This window comes from Magallana gigas, chromosome 4, assembly GCF_963853765.1.
Source record: "Magallana gigas chromosome 4, xbMagGiga1.1, whole genome shotgun sequence".
Classification (NCBI taxonomy): domain Eukaryota; kingdom Metazoa; phylum Mollusca; class Bivalvia; order Ostreida; family Ostreidae; genus Magallana; species Magallana gigas.
In genome coordinates, this window is record NC_088856.1 from 11,493,440 (window position 1) to 11,512,052 (window position 18,613).

The 18,613-nt window shown below is 34.3% G+C and overlaps 1 protein-coding gene across 3 annotated transcripts; it reads left to right on the top strand.

Moving 5' to 3' along the window:
• Positions 1 to 97: 97 nt before the first annotated feature.
• Positions 98 to 17,359, top strand: LOC105327811 (threonine synthase-like 1). 3 transcript variants are annotated; one of them, XM_034450182.2, is made up of 11 exons: positions 157 to 350; positions 2,421 to 2,462; positions 9,487 to 9,627; positions 9,802 to 10,616; positions 11,081 to 11,151; positions 11,401 to 11,505; positions 12,210 to 12,321; positions 14,128 to 14,293; positions 14,455 to 14,706; positions 15,584 to 15,674; positions 16,065 to 17,359. In XM_034450182.2, the coding sequence occupies exons 1-11, from the start codon at positions 213 to 215 to the stop codon at positions 16,385 to 16,387; spliced, it is 2,256 nt and encodes a 751-aa protein (XP_034306073.2). In that variant the 5' UTR covers positions 157 to 212; the 3' UTR covers positions 16,388 to 17,359. The 3 variants fall into 3 exon arrangements, with proteins under 3 accessions (XP_034306075.2, XP_034306073.2, XP_034306074.2); XM_034450183.2 differs by having other exon boundaries at positions 12,210 to 12,312; XM_034450184.2 differs by lacking the exon at positions 2,421 to 2,462 and having other exon boundaries at positions 98 to 350.
• The last annotated feature ends 1,254 nt before the right edge of the window (positions 17,360 to 18,613 follow it).

The following is an 18,613-nucleotide window of genomic DNA, read 5'->3' on the forward strand; positions in this document are numbered from 1 at the left end:
TAAACTTTTTCAGATATATTAATATTTTTTAATTCAATGGTAATCGTGATCATTTGACAGTATGTTACGCAATCGTTATCAAGTACGAAATTTACGAATTATCCATGGAACGGGTTAGGTTGGAGGAGAAAGAAAAAACGGGAATGTCATGATTGAATGTGACGAAAAGTTGTCTGCTTTTTTAAGGAAATACGTCGATAAATGCCAGAAGAATGCTGTCTACACTGAAAACCTCAATATTATGGCGTTTCCTAAACGAAACAAAAGCCATTACAACGACTACCATCTGTGTAAAGAATTATCAACATCGGAGGAGACTCAATACCACGACCCGAATTTTCTCAGATAGGGTAAATTCTTCTGTTGTTTTATAGCATAAAAACTACATTTTTGCAGTCTTAAAGACTGAATTGATAGAGTGTTTTATGCCATTGTCAGCATTTTTCTTCTTGATTGAGTTTACAGGTGCGCACATTTCGCTGTGTTAATTTAAACTGAGATGTCATGACTGACGCAATAGGCTAGAAGGATATTAATCATGTTCATAGATAATGGCGATTAACATTGTTCTTATTGTCATTAAAGTGGGTTACAAATGCTACGCTGATTTCACTGCAGTTAACTTTATTGAGGAATAGCATTGTTAATTATCATTTATCAGTTTATGGTATATTCAAACACAGGGGCTCGGTTTTTGGATTGTGGAGTACATTCTTTATTATCTGTTCCCAAAGTCAAAAATGATTTAAATTAGTAATCTTAAGTATATATCTGTGTATTGCATTGAAAACATTTACCGAACCTACTGTTTCAATAATGTTGAAAAAGTGAATTTAATATATATTAAAAAAAAAATAAAGGGAAACCATGCACTTGCCATCTTGGATTTATAGGGGTACAACATCCTCGATTGAAACTATGTTTTAAACAAATTCTCCAATTTCCCCAATGATATCTGGCAAGATTTAGGTTGAAAATTAATCAAATGACTGTCTGACTACATCTTTGTGCTGCATGATAAATGCATTGTATCAAAATGTTCTAGATACTTCCCAAACTTATCAAAAGCAATGAGAGCTGATGCAAACTCTCCATGTAATCACTGAGGAGATCCGAAAGCATATGATAAATCAAGAGGAATCTTTTCAAGAATTTTTTGTTCTGTGTAGACTTATCATGTTTTCTGAACATCTCAGTGATAATATGGAGAATTTATGTCACTCAAATCTAAACTTCTGTTGTTCTTGATAAGTTTGGCGAATAACTAGTATATTTTGACATGTCAGATGCATTTATTAAGTAGCATGTCAAACGTTGTCAAATGATAGGGATAAATCATTTGATCATTTTCCAACCTATCTTGCGACACTCTTGTGTCTTGCTTGAATTAAAATCAAATGATTTGCAGACACACATGTTTAGCTCAATAGCTGCATATAAATAGATTACTGTGGAATCATTAAAATTTGTGGTGGCTCAATTTTCGTGGTATTCGTGGGTTGTCTTCCTCGACGAAAACAAATTTTGAAAGAGTGTGTTATCTTACTGATACTAAAAACCGACAAATCCACGAAATGACATTCCCACGAGTAAGCAAAAACCCCACAATCCACAAAAATTGACCCACAGCAATTTAAATGATTCCACAGTATAAGATGTTTCCTGCTGCACAGGCAGTCGTTTTTAATCCTTTTTAAGACTCTCTTGGAATATTTTGGATGTATTCAGGCTTCAAAGTAAATGCTTTCTAGGCATTATGTCATAAAGAGCAATAAATAAAAAGAAAAGAAAAGGACCATAATCTGTAAATGCTCATTGATTTATGTTAAGGTATATACCGGCATGCTGTTGTATCATTACTATTTCTGACCATCATTTTTCTGGGATTAGTTAAATTCACAGTTTTTAAGAGCATATATTTCATATTTATTCAAAAATTGTTCTCACATCAAATTAATGTTGTCAATTTTGTTATCTTTAAAATAAAAATTTGATTTTGTGGATCAATGCTATAAAAAAGCCATATAAGTTGATGTTTAATTGAGGAATACTGTGGAATCATTAGATTTCTTGGTGGTTCAGTTTTCGTGGAATTCGTTGGTACCTCTCATCCATGAATTAACATCATCCACGAATTATTGAATATGGGTTATAAAGTCATAAATCCTTTTGTAGATATAAGATAATACACAAAATTACATCCCCACTAACTTGTAAAATTTGAGCAATCCACGAAAATTGGCCCCCACGAAATTTAATGATTCCACAGTATTGAACTTACAGTAATTTTTAGCAAACACAGCATATTTGTGTTTATGTCCAATGAAATCTTATATTCTACTGTAATTGTTCAGTTCTATAGAAATATTTCCTATTGCAACGGTTGTGTGCATTGAGCAGAATGTATTTGATATTTGTAGGATTCTGTAACCTTGACAACAGCCAAACAGTGGACTCATAGTGTATGCCTTTCATTCACCAAGTTGTTTATTTATGATGGACTTGATTTGGGTCTATGGTCTTTACCATTATAATCACCTTTTTTTGTACACAAAGCTTTATCATAGCAGTGCGCTTATATTTCAGTAATCACTATTCACACTCCAGAGAAATATACATTTATTTAATACATGTACAAATGATTAATACTTGTATCCACAATTCAAATTATGCATTTAATTTGAATGAATAAATGTCCCATAAGAAACAACGTTTGACCTCACTTTCTAGATTTTTAAAAATGTTATATTTACACTTTGACAGTTTATTTATAAACTTTTATATAATTCAGTTTTAATATAATTTAGTTCTCAGCTTCATATTTTTGCTTGGAAATCCATTATCTTGAATTCACCACTTTGGATATTTTATTGCAGTTCAAGTTCAAATGTTTTAGAGTTTATGTATTATATAGAATTATTTATTTAATATTAATAATTTGCAGTATATTTTTAACCGGGTTTTCCAACGGAAAAATCCGGTTATTAAAATGGTGAAAATGGCGGGCGGGCGGCTGCCAAAAGGGTACCCTCATTGTACGGATAACTCCTCCTACAGTTTTCAAGATAGGAAGTTTTTCTTTTGCAGAACAATTGTACATATATCAGAGGTGTGCATATTGCTAGGAGTTTGATTTCCGATAATTAATCGAAAAAATACTAGCTTTTGAACTTAGTCATTTTTTGGCAAAATGTTGCATATAGGGTACCCTCATTGTACGGATAACTCCTACAGTTTTCAAGATAGGAAGTTGTTCTTTTGCAGATCAATTGTACATATATCAAAGGTGTGCATATTGCTAGGAGTTTGATTTCCGATAATTTATTGAAAAAATACTAGCTTTTGAACTTAGTCATTTTTTGGCAAAATGTTGCATATAGGGTACCCTCATTGTACAGATAACTCCTCCTACAGTTCTCAAGATAGGAAATTGTTCTTTTACAGATCAATTGTACATATATCAGAGGTGTGCATATTGCTAAGAGTTTGATTTCTGATAATTCATGAAAAAAAATACTAGCTTTTGAACTTATAGTCATTTTTTGGCAAAATGTTGCATATAGGGTACCCTCATTGTACGGATAACTCCTCCTACAGTTTTCAAGATAGGAAATTTTTCTTTTGCAGATCAATTGTACATATATCAGAGGTGTGCATATTGCTAGGATTTTGATTTCTGATAATTTATCAAAAAAATACTAGCTTTTGAACTTAGTAATTTTTTGGCAAAATGTTGCATATAGGGTACCCTCATTGTACAGATAACTCCTCCTACAGTTCTCAAGATAGGAAATTGTTCTTTTGCAGATCAATTGTACATATATCAGAGGTGTGCATATTGCTAGGAGTTTGATTTCCGATAATTCATGAAAAAATTACTAGCTTTTGAACTTAGTCATTTTTTGGCAAAATGTTGCATAATGGGTACTCCATTTCACTGGATACGGGTTGACATGGATTATGGGTACAGTTCACATAAAAGAAAACCTGGTTTGCTGTCACATTGACAGCTTTTCACTTGTTATATATATATTAGGATTGGAGATAGCTGATTATGGCCTCTAACCCCACCCCACTCCCACCTTCTGCTTGACTGACTTAAAAAGGAGTATACCCCTATTGATTTTTCATTATTATAATGTTAAAGGTCAAGGGTGAATCAACAAAGTTCATACTAAGATATTGTGTTTTGAAAATCCTTTGATTGTCTGCTATGTGTTTTGTGAAAAAGAAGAACATTTTCAACATTGCTACATGGGAACACAAAAATAGAATTGAGACTTAGGGGTAGTATTTTGTGTTTATTTGTAAAAAAAAATAAATAAATAAAAAAAATATATAGTTTCGGGTGCGTCTTTTAACCCCAAGGAACCCCAAGGAAACCCCAAGGAAACCCAAAGGAACCCCAAGGAACCCCAATGATTGAAATTAATAACTATTAATACCCAAGGGGTCTCATTGGAGTTCTCGGGTCACCTCTTAGTACCCCAAGGACACCCCAAGGAAACCCTAGGATACCCCTACGAACCCCAATGATAGAAATTATTAACCACTGAAAATCCAGGGGTCTCATTCAAATCCAAGGCTCACCCCAAGGTACCCCCAATGATAGAAATTAATAACTATTAATACCGAAGGGATCTCACTGGAATCCAAGGGTCACCTCCAAGTATCCCAAGGATACCCCTAGGAACCCCAAGGATACTCATAAGAACCCCAATAATAGAAATTAGTAACAAGTGATACCCCAGGAGACTCATTGATATCAAGGGTCACCTCAAGGAACCCCAAGGATACCACAATGATAAAAATTGATAACTATTGATACCCAAGGATACTTATTGGAGTCTACGGGTCAACTATTGGTACCCCAAGGATACCTGTAGGAAGTTAGGAACCCCAAGGTACCCAAATGATACAATCTAATAACCACCCCAATGGTTTTACTGTAAAACATATTTCTAATTAATACCAAATGACTCAATAGAATATCATAAAAACATCTCTGGGTAACCTTATTTTTAAAAATACTTTATTTTTCAGCTTGTTACCATAGCAACGGTTTTCAATTTTTATTTTTGAAATCTGAATTAAAAAAAACCATGATAGTGTGTACCAAAAAACAGAGATTTACAATTATTATTCAAATTAAAAGATAAAATCATATTTTGAAATTTCTCTTTAGTTACCATGGAAACACTTTTAAAAGATGTGTTTCCCCATAAATGTTTTACTTGAAAAATGACAATTTTGTTCAATAATTTATTCATTCCTAAAAGCCCCAGGTTATGTACATTACTTACAATAATATCTCTAATAAGCATTAAAATGTCATTTTTACATCTTTATGCTCTGTTACCATGACAACAGGACCACATAGCAACAAATAAATGTGGTTAAGCTTTATTACTTATTAAAATCTATCAAATTTTAACATGTTTAAAGTACGAAGATAATCAGTGACTATGCGTGGCCACCGAATTTTGATTCTTAAATAGAATTGATCTTAATATCAAAATCGATTATGTAAATTGACAACCTTTTTAACTGATCAACGATTAAAAATTGTTCATCTTGACAACACTATTAACAATGCTTGTGCAAGTTGTGTATACACATCAGGTATAAACCATCTTATAATTCAAACTGTTTTGAAGCAATATAGAGAATAGATGAATTCATCTTCCTAAGTCAAGGGTTTCCGATCCCTCCACTACTCGAAGTATGCCAGAAGCACTTGACATAGGGAGATGAAAAGAATTAGGCGATGAAAGGAAGATATGATGGAGCAATGCAAGTTTTGAGGGATATTCTACTTTGAGTTCATTTGCAGCATGTATACTAAGTTTATCTGACTTAAGGTACTTCACTACACCTTCAAATAGTTTCTCAAATCAGCAGAAAATTACTTGATTATGATAGAGAGCATGAAGGATAAGAAGTATTGTCAAATACCCGGTAGGTAAAAAAATGTGCGATTTTGGATAAAAACAATATTTAAAAAAATTTCTTTTGGTAAACATGAACAAAAGCCAGAGGCGGATTCGAACTCATGATCTGCTGTTCACAAGCCTGATACTTTAACCACAAAGCTATGACGATATACATCTGAATGGATTGATACAAAATTTAAAAAACATTATATCGCCATCTTGTGACTAGTGTCTTAAAAAGTATAAGTTTAGGTGTAGTGAAGTACCTTAAGAGGGCTGGATGGTCATTTTAAACTAAATTATTATTAATCTCCTTATTCGTAGTAGCTCTTGGACAGGGATTAAAGGGCCAACATCACCCTTTACATGTAGACACAATGGCTTCACCATCACTGTTGCAATATATTTACCTTTACCTACATCTCCTTGTTTATTGGGGGTAGACAACCCTGATACCTACATCTCCTTGTTTATGGGGGTAGACAACCCTCATGAAGTTTGGTTAGCTCCAATGGACTTTTTGTCTGGATTACAAGGGGAATTCAAAGCAAAAGCAGTACACAGTTTGGACCCAAGACAATCCTTATTAATTGTTGCTGAATTTGTATTGATTAATTATGTTTAATAAAAATGTACATCTGGAGAATCCCTACAGCAAATTGTTTATCAAAACTCAAATTAAAACACAATGAATAGTTTTAGCCCTTTTTCACAAAGATGAAATCTGAACTATTATATTACTCTCATTAACTTGTTGAGTCATAGACATGTAGGCCATTGATTGATAATTGACGATATCAAACAATTTTATTAATACTCTCTCTCTCTCTCTCTCCCCCCCCCCCTCTCTCTTCCTCTCTCTTACTTAAAATCCTTAAAAAAAGGTGGTTTTTTTTATAAGACAATAAAAAATTTGAATAAAATTACAAGGAGAAAGAATAATAAAAAGTATATACCAGCCTGGTTGTATTTGAGGTACATTAAACTTATGATGTGCATAAAAATCAAAGGAAAAGAGGATGCAAAAACTAATATATGTTTCAAGAAATGCTGTTTAAAAAACTGAACTTTTTTTTATTTTACAACGATTAATAAGCAAGTTTTACAACTTATATTAATATCTCTCGTTGGCACGGATGTTAACACGAGGGGGTCATTGGTGTGGGAAGAAGCCGGAGTACCCGGAGAGAACCCACGTGTCCAAGCAGGCGACCGCTATACCCTATCACATACAACCGCTGTCGATAGGTGATCGAACTCGGGTTGCAGCGGTGAAAAGCGTGTGCAAGGAGTGCTGTTTACTGTGCGAAAAAAAATATACCCCCCCCCCTTACATAGTAGAACTTTACATACTAAACTAAAAATAATGATTAAAAAAAACCTCATTGATTTATATCAACCATTTTAAGCTTATAATTTAAGCTTAAACAGATATCATCAGTAAATAACTTGTGTATAAAGACCGAGAGCTAGTTGTTCCTTTTTCCTAAAAGGAGTCATTCAAATAATCAATGCATCTTGTTTTAGTTTATCAATTTAGGTAATACTAGGTACATGTAAATACCATACAATTGGAGTGTTGTTCGAGTACATTAGAGTATATTTAAGGTTCTTCGGGTTGACATTTTTTTGAGAATGTCATTTTTTTCATGTGTGTTTATCAAATACTGGAAAGCAATTAACTTTTACTTGCAGGAAAGAATTTTTCAAGAGGTCCCGGGAACCTCATCCTCACAAATATTTCTTGCTAAGAATCAGTTCTTGCCCTATAGGTGTTAGAACAACACAGTTGTAGATTAAGGTTGATCGCAAAAATAAGTCACCATAGATGAGTTTATCTTAGGTTATTTGGGAAATAAAGTCGTCACAAATAGGCATTGAAAAACAATGCATATAAAGCATATGATGTATTATGGTCTCCAATTGAACCAAATTACACAGAGTATTAATGGTATACACTAAGTGCCCTGGTGTATCAAAGGTCATAAATGTATGGATGACAGTATCATTAGAGTTCCATAGGGTTCCTTCGGATACCTAGTGATGACCTATCAAGTGTTTTATTTGTATTATTAGGGTATCCTTTTCTATGGTGTATTAAGATTTATGAGTCTGTTTTATTAGGGTATCTTTTAGAGTTTCTTGGGATTTCCGTGGGGTTCCCTAGGCTTTTTAGAAGTAAGTCTGGGATACCAATGAGTCCCCTTGGGGTTCCATTGGGTTCTATGGGGTATCAACTTTTATGAATCTGTATTAAAAGGGTATCCTTTAAGTTCCATGGGGTATCCATGGGGTTCCGTGGGATACCTAGTGGTGTTTGAGATATCAAAAAGACCCCAAGGTGTATCAAGAGATATAAAATTGTGTTATTAGGGCATCCTTAGGGTTCCTTGGGATATCAAAAATTATAAAATTTAAATTACTGGTGTACTGGTATCCTTGGAGTTCCTTGAAGTATCTGTAGGATGTGTAAGGGATAACAATGAGTCCCAAGGGGTATCAAGAATTTTAAATTTGTATTATTAGGGTATCCTTGGGGTAATTTTGGGGTTCCTTGAGATATCTTTGGGGTTCTATGGTGTATCAAGAATTATGATTCTGTATTATTGGGGTATTCTTGGAGTTCCTTGGGATATCCTTGTGGTTCTTACAGGTGTGTCTGGAAAGTCAATGAGTCCCCAGGGGTATCAAGAGTTTTAATTTTGTATTATTATGGTATCCTTTGGGTTCTATGGTGTATCAGAAGTTATAAATCTGTATTATTAGGGTATCCTTGGAGTTCCTTGGATATCCATGGGATTCCCTGGGGTTCTTAGAGGTGGGTCTTGGATACTAATGAGTCCCCAGGGGTACCAAGAGTTTGAATTTTTTATTTTTAGGGTATCCTTGAGGTTCCTTTGGATTCTATGGTGCATCAAGTGTTATAAATCTGTATTATTTCGGCATCTTTGGGGTTCCTTCGGGTATCCATGGGGTATCCTTGGGGTGCCGAGGGGTGACCCTTGCACTCTAATGAGACCCCCTAGGGTATTAATAGTTATTAAATTCTATAATTGGGGTTCCTTGGGGTTCCTTGGGGTTCCTTGGGGTTTCCTTGGGGTTCCTTGGGGTTAAAAGACGTGCCGTATGAAACTAAAGAATGAATCTGCAGACAGTTAATTTCTATGATATATACTAGGTAATATTATACAGTATGTCGCAAACTCCTTTAGTCCACATTTGTGAACCATTGAAGTTGGTTATCTTGCTTACTTTATAATCTGTGTTATTCTCAAATTACTTATAAAGTTTATTGATATCTAGTATTAATCAGAAGAAATCTATTTGTATCTGAGATCACAAAAAAATCTAGGTAACTCCATGTCAGTCTTTTGATTATTCATTAACATTTTTTGATTATTCATAAAATTATTTACGAAAAAATCCTTGAAGTAGAACAAATATAGTTAGATCTCTACATGTAGATCAGATTGACTTTAAGGTCTGTGATTTTTATGATTGCATGTATGGTATTTTGAAATTAAAATGGGTCTTGAATTTTTTATATTTTCAGTCGAATATAATCTTGATGGGCAGTCCAGGAAGTGGCAAGTCTACAGTCGCTCGTATCCTGGCCAAAAAACTCAACAAGCCTTCAATTGACATTGACAATGACATCCTGGAACCCATGTGGGGCGTCAAGATATCTGAGAAGGTAATACTTCAATCAGGAGTATGTTCTGTTTTACTTTAATAATTAGAATTGGAAATTGTGAATGCATAGTGTTGGAGAGATTGGGTCCGAAATTTGATGTTTTACATGTCCAATGCCGAGATTTTTTTTGCCAGATACCAGTGAAATTTCATGTGTTTTCATATTTCATTTCAGCTCAAAGAAAAGGGATCTAAACATTTTATTGAGGAAGAAGGCAAAGCCTTAATGACTGTTAAAGCAGAAAATAGCATAATATCTCTCACTGGGTCCAATCCACTACACGATGAAGCCATGCGATACATCGCGAGCACAGGTTACGTTATTTTCTTAGACTATCCCGCTAAAGGAATCCTACAGAGGCTACATAAAATGAAAATAGACAGAATTGTGGGACAAGAAATCGGAACTCCATTAACAGATATTCTTGAACACCGGCAAATGACTTACGAACAAGCTTACGACATTCGAATTTTGTGTGAGGAAAACGAGAGTCCGGAGTCTGTGTCAGAGAAAGTGATTGAGGCTTTAGCGGTTCTGGAAGAGGATCAAGGGTACGTGTCTACGAGACAAGATAAAGACTCCGTGAGTGTGCAAGAACGAACATCGCTAGGCGAGATTCTGTTACAGGGCCTAGCTCCCGATGGAGGTCTGTACGTGCCTGCACTTCAGATTCCGTGTTTATCCAAGGGTGAGTGGAGTCGCCTGGTGAACATGAGCTACCGAGATCGAGCTCTGCGGATCATGGAGAGGCTCATCAATCCGTGTGATCTCCACCCATCCAAGCTGAGACTCTTCTTGGAGCAAGCCTACAACAATGAGACGTTCAGTCATGAAAAAATATTCCCAGTCAGGCACTTAAAAGACAATCACTTTCTGTTGGAGCTTTTCCATGGACCAACAGCCTCCTTTAAAGATGCAGCTCTGCAGTTGATGCCTCAGATGTTTGTGGATGCTTTACGGCACAATGAGTTTAAAACAGACAGTAGCAGGTGGGTATATTCTGTAATGGGTTTATATTGTCATTCTGAACCATTTTACATACTAAGTAGCTTTCATCACTCAGAGAATGTTATACACTGTTAAGAAAAAGCTATGTACCAAAGATGAAAATATTTTAAATAGGTCCATATTCTGATCACGTACAGTGTAGTAAGATTAGATCAATTGTACATTGATTAGATTCTATTGTACAATGTCTAATATTATTGTCATGTACCATATGGTGAGCCAATAAAATTATTGAAAAAAAAGAAAAAAAGATTAGATCAATTGAAATAGATGACTAATGTAGATAGGGTTTAAATAATGGCATTCTTTCTTGGTTGATACACTGCAGGTGCATTAAAAGCTTTAGATTCTCTTAGCATGTTATTTATGGATTGTAAAATATTTAAAAGAATTTCTGTAAACACAATGAATATTGGCAGTAACTTTTCTGGTTTTGATGTGATAGGTACATTATATTAGTGGCTACCTCCGGAGACACAGGAAGTGCCGTACTCGACGGATTCCGCAGACACGCAGGTACTGTGAATACCAATACAAATGTAATGTGTTCATTCCATCCAAGGCATGCATCAACAATTCACCAATATCAACATCATTTCAAAATGTTAAAATTAAGATTGTGATTTAGAACATTTTGTTTGTTAACTGAATTTTAAATTTCAAGAAAAAGTCTGGATCTTTACATTTTCCTTTTGTCTTTACTTAATTTAAACTCCGCCATGTTTTTCCTGTTTTTTCTAACTATACCTTATTGTGTTGTTACAGAGGGCAGTGGAGTGGGTGTGATTGTCTTGTTCCCTGAGCACGGTATCAGTGAAGTCCAGCGGCTACAGATGACGGCCATGAGTGGGGGCAACGTACAGGTGTTAGGTGAGACGATTGTTTGATGTGAAAAATATAGTTACCTGTACCTGTACTAGTTAGGTGAGACAATATACAGGTGTACTGATGTGTAGGTGTGATGTGAAACATATAGTTACCTGTACCTGTACTAGTAAGGTGAGACAATGTACAGGTGTGATGATGTCTAGGTGAGTAGGTGTGATGTGAAACATACAGCAGTTCCTTTCAGAATAAGGTGAGACAATGTACAGGTGTGATATGTCTAGGTGTGATGTGAAACATACAACAGCAGTTCCTGTATGAGTAAGGTGAGACAATGTACAGGTGTTGTATAAAACCCTTACAGTACTTGTACTGGTCTAGAGTAAGAGAAGTACACTGTTTGATGTTGGGTGAAATCTTGTCAAGTGTTATTTTTATGTGAAAGATGTATATAAACTGTAACATACTGTGTCATTGTATTTCTTTATGAATATTTTATAGATAATCCCATGCTGAAGTCTTTCTGCTTTGCAGACATTGACCTTGTCTTTGAATCAACCATGTTATTCTTCTACGAAATTTTCTGTTGGAGCATTCCATTTGGCGCTAACTTTAACTTCAAATTATGTTATTCTTATAAATGATCTATCAAACCATTTTTCTTATTTCCATGTATTAAAGGCAACATTAACTTTGTAATTCTTGTAAATGATTTTTAAGAGTATTGCATTGTTTATCTATTTTCCCAGGAATTGACGGCGACTTTGACTTGTGTCAGGGGATGGTCAAGCGGGCATTCCAGGACCAGGATCTGGCCAGCTGGTTGTCTAATAATGGCAACTTCAGACTTAGGTATAAAAAGTAAGGGCACATAATCTAACACTTTCTAACATTATAATTTGAACTGTGGATTCATTGAATTTCATATGGGTCAATTTTCTTGGGTGTCTCATTAACATGCCTATAAGAATGTCTTTTTGTGTCAGTAATATGCCTGAAAAGAAAAAATGTTTTTATTTCCGGGGGGGGGGGTTCAAAAGGAAATTGGTCTGAAAAGATTACAATGTTACATGAAATTAATTTTGTCATCGAATAGGATTGAAGACTGTCAGATGAGGGGTCAGGGTTTCCAAAAGTTAACATTTACTGAGATAACGGATTATGCTTCCTATGAATACATATATTGACTATAAAATGGTTGTTTTAAATGATTTACAGCGTATTATGATGAATGTAAGCACCAGTTCCCAAGTATCTTAATTAATCTTCAATTTTGGTTCTGTACATGCCCAGGTATATTATGCGTACACATTTTTAAAATAAAAATACATCTAACTTAAGTACCAGTTGATTTGGCCATAAATTTTACCTTTTTTTTTCATTGAAAAAAAATTGTGTACAGTGCATCAATATTTATGGGCATGTAGTTTCATGTGTAAGGGGGTATCCTATAAAACAAAAACCAAGCCACTGTGAATAATAATGATTCCACAGTATTCAACATTAAAAATCTCAAGAAGAGGTAATTCTTTGTTTGATGTGGTTTGATATTTGCTTGCTTCCTCTGCTTTCATGAACCCCATTCATAATTTCATTATAATTATAACACAAGAAAACTTGGGAGATGTTATACTTGAGCGTGCATTTAATTTTTTTTAAATCATGCACTAGAAGTCAAGTTTAATATGCTTTGGCACGGTTTGGGCACAGGTGGCTTAAGTGTAACAACTGTAAACGTACTACATTTGGCTGTGTATCTATTTAGCGTTTTTGGCGGAATGCAGCTTCCGCTAAATCAAGTACATAGTTAAATGTCATGCATATATATGTATTAGAATAGTCACATTCAAGAATACGCTAATTCAAATCCACACTAACTTGTTCAAAAACTTTTTTCTGCCAAATATCGTACACGCCAAGTATAATACGTTTACAGTATTTATTGGAATCCTGATTGAAAGGTGGCACTGCAACTTTCTGCAAAAAATTACTATGCTACATGTACATGTATAAACTATTTGATTTTGTTATAACTTTCATCTCAGAAACCAAAATTTATGTTGTAAATCTAGAACTCTACCCTTATAATTTTGTTGTTACTTTCATCTTAGAAACCGAAAAAAAATTTTGTAAATCTGGAACTCTGCCATTTGATTTTGTTTTTATTTTTATCTTAAAAACCAAAAATAATGTTTATAGGTTTAGAATTCTTTCATCCTATTCTTCTTGGCTATTTGCTTACTCAAATGTAACCCTTTAAAATAATGTTATCTCATGATTTCCTTACTGATTTTTGTAAATAATCATAGTTTCATGTAAATAATTATATTTTCATTTCTGATGAAATCAAGTACAGAAAATCCATTGCAGTATTTTTTACATTTTTAAACAAATAGAAAATTACTGATTATTAACAATGTTGCACATCAATTTGATTTATGAAAATCCATTGTTGCTTTAACAACTTAGAAAGTACATGTAATTCATAGCTTTTTACTTATTAAATTGATATTTATTTATGACAAAATAAGAATGGTGTAAGCTACTCCCTCAAAATGATGCTAAAAATAGATTTAACTGCATTCAAGTACACATGAAGCATTTTCACTTATGCATGATGAAATTTTTTTAAGAATAGCGTTTTGAAATATATGAACAATTTGACAGTGCTGCGAACTCCATCACTTGGGGCCGACTCCTGCCTCAGATAGTGTTCCAGGTGTCAGGCTACCTCGACCTTGTGGAACAGAAGGTCATCTCCCTTGGAGACGAGGTGGATGTATGTATACCAACAGGAAACTTTGGAAACATACTGGGAGCTTTTTATGCACAGGTAAACTTACTGGTACTTCAGGCTCAAAAATCTGTTGTCCATTAGTGAAATCCTTTGTTTTTATGCATCCAATTCCTATTGCTGAGTTTTCGCTTTAGATTTTGAATTATTGAATTAAAAAAACTGGCTTTGTGTTAATATTTTTGATTTTTTTCTTACAGGCAATGGGAATTCCTTTCAGGCGACTTGTCTGTGCATCCAATGCCAACAACACCCTCACAGAATTCATCAACTCTGGAGTGTACGACATCCGATCCAGACAGATCCAGAAGACCCAATCTCCGGCCATTGATATCCTGAAAGCCTCCAACCTGGAGCGCTTCATCTACCACAAGTCGGACCGCGACTCTCAGCTTGTACGCAAATGCTTCAAGGAGCTGGAGGAGAATCAGTGCTTTGAAGTTTCTGGACAGGTCTGTAAAGAGGCTCGATCAGATCAGCAGTAGAACTTAATGTCCACTTGGTGAATCAAACAAAACTGCTTAAGGTGGTATGGGACATCTGTCAATATTAATGTGGATTAAAGTACATTATAATAAGAATACTTTCACTGATTTCAAATTTTAAATTATTTCACCAAAAAATAGATTTTAAAATTTTTTTGAAAGGTAAAAATTTTATAATCCCCAGCAGGATTTGAACTCATGACTTAAAGATTCGTAGTGAAACCTCTAATCCACTGCGCTGCTAGGTGACAATTACGGGAAAGAAACTATTCATGAAATTAAACTTGATTTTATTGTTTATTTCGATAAATAGTACGTACGTCACAACATGGAAGTGTCCCATACAACCTTAATCAGGTATAATAGTCAAAAGTTTTGCAGAGCCTGTTGTTTGTAGAGATGAGCTTTCTATTGTTTTATGATCCAAGATAGAGTTATAGACATAGAATGTGGTTGTATTGGCTAAAAAGAGGTTTTGAATGATAAGAAGGAAAACTTGGGGACTGAATGACTTATGTGTTTTGTTATAGTAAAGGAATGAATTCAATTTATGCTCATATAAACTAGGTTGTGGCAGTTTACAAATTTCCAACCCAGTTTATATGAGTATAAATCTAGTAGCTAATTCATCCATCCTTTATAATTGCATATTTTGCCACTAAGTTTGATGTAGGTTATATTCTTAGTGTGATTACATAGTTACATCCAGAATTAAATTGTTATTTAGAATACATTATGAATTTTTTAGGTGAAATATTCAGATTATCCCAATATTTTAGGACTTAAAAAAGCTTTTTTCTATTCAAGTCAAGCAGGTTTCTTGAATTTACCTTCTGATTTTCAGCTTTTGGAAGACATACAGAAATCCCTGGTAGGAAAATGGTGCTCAGAGGCTGAATGTGTCAACACCATTAAGAATTGTTTTGAGACAACGGGTACGTAGATAAAAGATGATCATATCAAGATAACTAATGATATACGTAATTCAGGATTCATTTCAGAATCTTTTTTTTTTTTTTTAGAATATTGTAGATTCCTAATTAAACATGTGGAATTAAAATCTGCATAAAATTGAAAGAGACAACCTTTGCTAAATTTAAAGTCTCGCTATTATTTTCTGACAGTTGTGAATTATTTGATAGTATAACCAAGGGTTTTTTGCCCACAATTTAACATTCTCTTTATTTGATACAAAACAGCAGAATCATGGAATTAAGTACTTACATAGAGTAAGGAATGTAGGAAAAAATAATAAGTAAACCGAAATTTCAGCTTTTTGTATAGAAATTTCCTTGATTTTCGGCTTAATTTTGTTTGTTTGATAGGATACTTGTTGGATCCACACACAGCAATTGCCAAATTTGTGGCAGACCTTGTCAATGATGTAGATGTGCCCATGATCATCAATGCCACGGCACATTATTCAAAGTTTGCCCCCCAGGTTTTGAGAGCTCTGGGGCACAAAAAAGACATCAAAGACAAGAGTATGTCGGAGCTGTTTGATATGGCTAGCAAAATCACTGATTCTCCCAGCATGCATAGCAGGTTAAAAGAATACATCAAGTCTTCAGATGTCAATGAAAAAGTTTTGAAACCCAATTACGAGGATGTAGAAAGAGCGATCAAAATATTTTCACATAAAATCTAGATGATGTTTGTGTATTCTGCTCTCCTTTTATTCTCGGCAAAAACTGCAAAGTTTTGTTTGAATGAGACCCAATTTTAATATGTTGTTCTTCATACATCTTCTCAGTGAATTGTAATCCAACTGATACAGTGTATATTGTGTACAGACTCTAGTAGCTTTCCTTCTCTCCTGATTTGTAAACTCTTGTAGAACATACTTGTGTCAACGTTTGTATTTTGACGCAGTATTGAAAGAGACTGAAGTGCCATCCTTTATATATACATCTTCTTTTTTCGTGTATTGTAATTGTGTACAGCGTATCTGTGCTGGACTTAAGGAGATTTGATAGTGAAATACATGTTATATAGTTTGAAATAACCAAGAAGTTGACATCATTAGCATGATCTTCAAGTTATAATTACTGTGCTCCCAAACAAAGTATGTTGCCTATTGAAATATTTTTCTCCTTAAGTACTGTACAGAAATTTGTATTTAATTGTTTTGATTTTGTAAAGGGGGGGGGGGGTTTATTGGGTGGATGAAACCATTTGTAGTTAATAAGTGCTATACCTTTTTATTTAAGCTATTCTACTCGGTATTCTCATGTATTTTTAAATCATGAGTGTCAACAGTGCTAACATTCTAAATTTCACAAGTTTTTGATTTTTATCCATTAAAACATGGCAGACAGAACTTAGATATACATGTACAGTCCCATGTTTTATGTTTACTTTCTGTTGATTTCCAAAAAGCACCTTTAAAATATAAGTCTCAATTTATAAATTATTCAGTGTTTTATATCTCTTCATTAGTCGTAAGATATTTGCACTGATGAAACAGCAGTGGTCTGTTTTGTCTCAGAATCATGGTTTGATAATTCTGACTTTGTGGTTTAAAGACATATTACACTTTGTTGTGTTATTTCAATTTTGTAAATTGTGGGAATGTAAGGAAGTGAGTGAAAGATAGACAATAAATAGCTTGTAATCTGTGTCCATTGTGTTTTATATGTAGACATTGCTTGTTCACTGATGTTGTGGCTACCTGTAAGTGGATACACCTCAGTAAGTTGAGAGAACCTTGAGTTCATCATGTTAAGCAAAAAATGCCATCAACACATGTTGTCATGTGAAATAATATATAATGAATGCTAGTTATTTGGCATATCTCAGCTTTACCAAACCTTGAAGAACAAAATAAGAAAACATAGTCGCATAGCAATGTTTTGTAAGGTCACCTGAGTCTTCGAATGACCAATCGCAATTGGTTTTCTTCACTTCAATCATCATTCCTAAACAATTTTAAATTTTTAACTTCTTCTTGAAAATTACCAGGCCAATTGTTTCCATTTTTGGTTGGAAGCATTTCTAGGTTAAGAAAAATCTGAAATTTATGACTTTACCACCCCAGGGGTCTCTTGAGTGGGGCTAAATATGCATTAACGGCAAATTTTTCAAATTCTCTATATACTCCCACTTTTATGAGAGGGAGACTATCCATGGTTATACAGTCTATGAAGCCCTCTACATATACTGTGAAATTCACCGCCCCTATGATAGGGATTCAGGCCATAAGGATGGGGCCAATATAGCCATATAGTGAATTTAGAACTGGTAAATCTTAGAAAATCTTGTCTATTCCAATATTCATGTATATTTGAGAAAAACTAACTGCATGATTAAGATGTCGTTAAAGTCTTCTACTTAAATCGTGAAACTCATGGCCCCTGGGCCAAGGATTTAGGCTGTAGGGCAGGGCCAGTATTGCCATAAAGTGAAAGTGTATTAAATCTTCTTTTCTACTTGCATACATAAATGCATGATTATAATGTCCATGAAGGTCTCTACCTAAATTATGAAATTCATGGCCCCTGGGTCATGGTTCAGGCAGAGTCAATATATGGCCATAGTGTGAAAGTGTATTAAATCTTAGAAAATTTTCCTTACTCCTATATATATGTCATATACATTTGAGAAAAACTAAATAAATGATAATGGTGTCCTTAAAGCCTTTGACTGTGGAATGTGAAATTCATGACTACTGGGCCAGGGAATCAGGCCTTAGGGTGAGGCCAATAGAGCCATTTAGTGAAAATGTATTACTGTATATTTACAAAATGCTCTGTTCAACTCCCATTATCTTTGAGAAAACCCAAATGCATAGTTGTTATGCCAATGAAGCCCTCTGCCTAAATTGTAAAATTCATGACCCCTTGGTCAGGGGTACAGGCTATAGGGCCTGAACATT